At 44.7% G+C, this 6,321-nt stretch overlaps 1 protein-coding gene across 1 annotated transcript in view; it reads right to left on the reverse strand.

Annotated features, from left to right (window-relative positions):
• Nucleotides 1-5,493, reverse strand: part of SLC25A12 (solute carrier family 25 member 12) — a 174,017-nt gene extending 168,524 nt beyond the window's left edge. The window contains exons 1-2 of the mRNA XM_069733139.1: nt 5,270-5,493; nt 1,873-1,920 (exon numbers count right to left, since the gene is read on the reverse strand). Of these exons, the coding sequence (XP_069589240.1) occupies nt 1,873-1,920; nt 5,270-5,281 (60 nt within the window). The 5' untranslated portion in view covers nt 5,282-5,493. The remainder of the gene's footprint in view (nt 1-1,872; nt 1,921-5,269) is intronic.
• Between the last annotated feature and the right edge of the window lie 828 nt (nt 5,494-6,321).

Genomic DNA, 6,321 nt, shown 5'->3' on the forward strand with positions numbered 1-6,321 from the left:
TTTATGTTGTATATAGAGAGGCTATTTGGGGGCTCATAATGTATATAGGGGTCTATGTGAGGGCTTGGGATACCGTATATACTCGAGTATAAGCCGAGATTTTCAGCCCATTTTTTTGGGCTGAAAGTCCCCCTCTCGGCTTATACTCGAGTCATATACCCGGGTGTCAGCAGGGGAGGGGGAGCGGGGGCTGTGTAGTCATACTTACCTGCTGCGGCGCGGTCCCTGCAGTCCCTGGCTTCTCCGGCGCTGCAGATTCTTCCTGTACTGAGCGGTCACATGGCACCGCTCATTACAGAAATGAATAGGCAGCTCCACCCCCATAGGGGAGGAGCCGCATATTCATTGCTGTAAATGATCGGTGCCATGTGACCGCTCAATTACAGGAAGAAGCTGCAGCGCCGGAGAAGCCAGGGACTGCAGGGACCGCGCCGCAGCAGGTAAGGGGAGCGCAGCGCTATAATTACCTGCTCCTCGCTCCGGCTCCGTCTGCAGCGTCCTCTAGCAGTGACGCTCAGGTTAGAGGGCGCTGTGACGTAGTCAGTGCGCGCCCTCTGCTGAGCGTCAGTGCTGGAGACGGAGCCGCAGAGGAGCAGGTAATTATTGAAAGCGCCGGCGTCCTGAGAAGAGAGGTGAGTATGTGATTTTTTTTTTTTTTTATGGCAGCACCAGCAGCATTCTAAGGAGCACCTATGGGGCCATAAAGGTGCAGAGCATATAAGGGGCACAGCATTATAAGGAGCACCTATGGGGCCATAAAGGTGCAGAGCATATATAGGGCACAGCATTATAAGGAGCACCTATGGGGCCATAAAGGTGCAGAGCATAAATGGGGCACAGCATTATAAGGAGCACCTATGGGGCCATAAAGGTGCAGAGCATATATGGGGCACAGCATTCTAAGGAGCACCTATGGGGCCATAAAGGTGCAGAGCATATATGGGGCACAGCATTATAAGGCGCACCTATGGGGCCATAAAGGTGCAGAGCATATAAGGGGCACAGCATTATAAGGAGCACCTATGGGGCCATAATCAAAGGTGCGGAGCATATATGGGGCACAGCATTATAAGGGGCACCTATGGGGCCATAAAGGTGCAGAGCATATATGGGGCACAGCATTATAAGGAGCACCTATGGGGCCATAAAGGTGCAGAGCATAAATGGGGCACAGCATTATAAGGAGCACCTATGGGGCCATAAAGGTGCAGAGCATATATGGGGCACAGCATTATAAGGAGCACCTATGGGGCCATAATCAAAGGTGCAGAGCATATATGGCACAGCATTATAAGGAGCATCTATGGGGCCATAATCAACGGTGCAGAGCATTCTATATAGCACAGTTGTATATGGAGCATCTATGGGGCAATAATGAACGGTATGGAGCATCTATTTTTATTTTTGAAATTCACCGGTAAATGCTGCATTTTCTACCCTAGGCTTATACTCGAGTCAATACGTTTTCCCAGTTTTTTGTGGCAAAATTAGGGGGGTCGGCTTATACTCGGGTCGGCTTATACTCGAGTATATACGGTAATTAATTGCCAATCCATGCTCTATATGCACTCATTCAACTCTCCAATGAAAATGGAGATGACATTTTTCCTGATGTTAGTGGGTTTCAGCCATCCCCGAATTTGACACTTATGAAATCTCTGACATCTTCTACTTGTGCACTAAAAAAACAAAAACAACTATAATTGCAAAGAGTAAGGACAAATTAAAATGCACTGTTCTCCAGAGGGATGTCACCTACAATATAGAACGAATTACTCTCACTTAGTCTACATCACCCAAATATTTACCCATAATAACAAAATTATTGCTATAAACATTAATTATAATGAAAATATTTAACCATTGTCTTACCTTAAGAAAGATGGTCTTCAACTCATTGGGATCAGCTCTTTTGGTAAACTGCAATGAACAGAAATAAATAATAAGTTATTTTTTTTGTGGGGGCACTCCTTTAATAACCCTTTATTAGTTTGCAGATCTGTTAGACTGTGAGTATGGCTAAAGATGGAGAGAAAATAGTTTACAGAGTAATAAATGGTCATTCAGTGGGTTTAGATCAGAACACCACCGGACACCGTGACAGAAACCCTATAAAGCCCATTTTAGACAAAGGGGTCTGTTGAGTGTGTTTGATGGATTAATGGGGTCTGGCACTGCCGTTATTGTCATATTTGTGTCCTTACAATAAAACAGTAATACTTTTGCAGAAGTGAGCATAGCCTTATAGGGGTTTTCAACTACTATTTAATTTCATAGGAGTTGCTCTGCAGGACCGGGGAGCTGCTACTACACAGTGGAGATGCTCCGCTCCATACACGGTTTACAGCCAATTTGTAGGGGTACAAGGTGTCGGACTGATCGGATGTTGATGACAATATCCTTAAAACAGGTCATCAGTACAAGAGTAGAATAGCCCTTTAATTCTGTGTTGGACAGTAGTTGCAAACCCTTTTAAATGACAGCGGGCAAGAAGAAAAAATTAATTCTCACCAAGAATCTTCGTCAAAAGATAACAGATTTCTAATGGTGGGTGACTCTTTAGAATAATGACACTAGGAATGGGAAGTTCTTTATATGTCAGAGTTTCTGTTTTTGGGGTAGGTCCACATTGTGGATTTTCCCCATTTGCTTTGCGAATCACAATGAACATCCACAGCATAAAAATCATGGAAAATCCTCAGCATGTGGATGAATTTCATAAAACATTGGTACTGTCATACAAAAAATCCAGACAGAAAATCTGCAGAACATCTTACCTGTGTGAACTGGGTAAATGTATATAATGTGTATTTTATGCAAAATTTCAGTGGGGAAAACCAGCAGCACAATATAGCCAGTGCGAGTTCAGTTGTAATTTTAAAAATCTTTTGTAGATCGTGTATACATTTTCCACACCTAAACTGACCTGCGGTGCAGATTTAAAGAGCAGCAGCACGTCGATTCTCTCGGGAGAATTCACCTAACACTTTGCAATTACGGTAATTGGGTGAAATTTTCAACAAAATCTGAAGCTAAATTTCGGTGCGGAAAACTGTAAATAGACTGCGGAGAATCCACATTAAATCCGCTGTGTGGACTCTGAGGCCAAGTTCTCATGTAGCATAAACACTGTTTTTTTCCCACAGGGTTTTTTGTGCAGAAAATCTGCTGTGTTTAACTGTCCAAGCGAAGCAGATGACATGAAAACTGAGGCCCACTGTGCGTTTAAAGACTGCTGAACTGTGCATTTTTTATGCATTTTTTTCCTCTATAGGGGGGTGAAATAAAAACACATGTAAAAAAAAAGTCACATTTTTAATTGCAGAATCAAAGCTTTTCTACACTAAACAAGTGCAATAAAAATGAAAAGACGGAGCAAAAATCAGTTTTTCCATCGTAAAAAAAAACAAAAAAGAATTTTATTGTATATTTTGGCATGGAAACATGCAGATAAAGAGCAGCAAAAAAAGCAGCATTTGCGTTGTGTGTGAATACAGACTAAGGCTGGGGTCACACTCGCGTATCAATACCCGGTACTGCCGCAGGCACTCAGGACCGGAGCGTGTGGCTGCGTAGAAATACATGGAGCTGCATGCTCCGGTCCCGGCGGCAGTGCCGGGTATTCATGTGCGAGTTTCTCGCATCACACTCGTGTGACCCCGGCCTAAGGGTGAATTCTAAAGGATTCCATTTTTCTCGACGGAGTTGTTTTAGGTGAGAAGGACAGACAGAACCTTCCACAACACACATATAATGAGAGACCATACAGTAAGACTACATTTCCAGGTGAGCTTTATGAAGTTTTTGATGTTGCAGATTTTCTGCACCCATTAAGTGAAATAGGTTACTTACATTTTTTTTTAAATTTGCAGCGTCAAAAACTCATCATGGGAATTTAGCCTATGGCTGCCGTCACACTAGCAGTATTTGGTCAGTGTTTTACATCAGTATTTGTAGCCAAAACCAGGAGTGGGTGATAAATGCAGACGTGGTGCATATGTTTCTATTATTACTTTTCCTCTAATTGTTCCACTCATGGTTTTGGCTTACACATACTGATGTAAAATACTGACCAAATACTGCAATTGTGATGGCAGCCTTAGGCTTCCTACATAGTTCTTTTTATTGAACCCCCTTTTTCACTTCTAAAGACAACCATGAATTTTGTGCAATTTGTTTTCTTAGATGGGTTTTATTTTATGCTTTTTTTTGTACAAACAAGCCTATGACAAAAAAAATAAAAAATCATTATACCCAGTGCAATAAAGGCTACTTTCACACTAGCGTCGGCCCGACGTACCGACGCAAACTGCGAAAAAAAATGAACATCGGAGGCAGCGGATGCAGTTTTACAACGCATCCGCTGCCCCATTGTAAGGTCCGGGGAGGAGGGGGCGGAGTTCCGGCCGCGCATGTGCAGTCGGAAATGGCGGGCACGACGCACAAAAAAAAAAGTTACATGTAACTTTTTTTGTGCCGACGGTCCGCCAAAACACGACGGATGTGACATGTGGCCATACGTCGCAATGCGTCGGCTAATGCAAGTCTATGGAAAAAAAACCGCATCCTGCGGGCAACTTTGCAGGATGCGTTTTTTCTCCAAAACGACGCATTGTGAAGTACGTCACACAACGCTAGTGTGAAAGTAGCCTAACATGCCTGGGGAAGAAAAAAAAGGAAAAAATCTTATCATCGACTGCACAGGTTTGTACTGCATCTTGTAATAATTTATTATAATGTGCATTTCAGATATACAGTATATCCTCCTTTCCACAGGCTGAATTTATTTTCAGGCTATGACCTGCAGTACATAATAATGATACCGATACATTGTTTAAAAAGAAAATGCAAAAAGAAATAAATCACCACAATTACATGATAAAGAGAAATAAAAGAAATAAAAAAGATATAATATATAAGAACAGAAATGGCTATTGTTGGAAGAATCAGGAGGCACAATATCCACAGGTGTATGGGCAGCTGCCCCTGGGAATGCCTGCTCCTGCCCCATCCATCCTGGCACAGATATGGGCACCAGCCTGGGCACTGGGCGATGGGCAGGTAGGACACATAGCAGCAAGCACTGGAACATGACAGCACAAAGCAGCGATGTGAGGCCCGGCAGCAGCAGCCCCAGCTCCCCACACACTGGCCTGCAGGCACTGCGCCCCCACGGGCAGGAGGCCTCTGCCATTGTGCCAGCTGGGCTAGGAGAAGGGGCAAAGCATGGAGAAGCAATGAAGCAATAAGAGCGGCGAGCTGGAGTCACCTTGAGCGCCATGCTGAGGCGGTGTGATGTCAGAGCTGGTGAAGGCGCGCTCCCGGGAGCTCGGGGCCGCGCGTCCTGTGCTGCGGCTGCTGCTGCCCCCTCTGCGCCTGGCACTGCTGCTCGGGAAGGTGCCTCCTCCGCCCAGAATGGGCAGTTTATTTATATGTGTCACCTCCTAACGTCAGGGCTAGGGTTACATCTCCTCCAGGCTGCAGCCCGACCACGACTGACACTGGTCAGCTGGACTGACAGCACCGACGGGGGTTCACTTACTATAATTCAAGGGAACAGAAACACTTTTCCATTCATATTCCTTACACAAATGGTAGTATGTATTACAGGGGGCAGTGCCATGTAGTATCTGATACAGGGGATAGTATGTATTACAGCGGGTAGTGCCATGTAGTATCTGATACAGGGGGTAGTGCCATGTAGTATCTGATACAGGGGATAGTATGTATTACAGGGGGCAGTGCCATGTAGTATCTGATACAGGGGGTAGAGCTATATAGTATCTGATACAGGGGATAGTGCCATGTAGTATCTGATACAGGGGGTAGAGCTATATAGTATCTGATACAGGGGGCAGTGCCATGTAGTATCTGATACAGGGGGTAGTGCCATGTAGTATCTGATACAGGGGGTAGTGCCATGTAGTATCTGATACAGGGGATAGTATGTATTACAGGGGGCAGTGCCATGTAGTATCTGATACAGGGGGTAGAGCTATATAGTATCTGATACAGGGGATAGTGCTATATAGTATCTGATACAGGGGGCAGTGCCATGTAGTATCTGATACAGGGGGTAGTGCCATGTAGTATCTGATACAGGGGGTAGTGCCATGTAGTATCTGATACAGGGGGTAGTGCCATGTAGTATCTGATACAGGGGGTAGTGCCATGTAGTATCTGATACAGGGGGTAGTGCTATATAGTATCTGATACAGGGGGTAGTGCCATGTAGTATCTGATACAGGAGGTAGTGCCATGTAGTATCTGATACAGGAGGTAGTGCCATGTAGTATCTGATACAGGAGGTAGTGCAATATA

Source organism: Ranitomeya imitator, chromosome 7 (genome assembly GCF_032444005.1).
Source record: "Ranitomeya imitator isolate aRanImi1 chromosome 7, aRanImi1.pri, whole genome shotgun sequence".
In the NCBI taxonomy this organism is placed as follows: domain Eukaryota; kingdom Metazoa; phylum Chordata; class Amphibia; order Anura; family Dendrobatidae; genus Ranitomeya; species Ranitomeya imitator.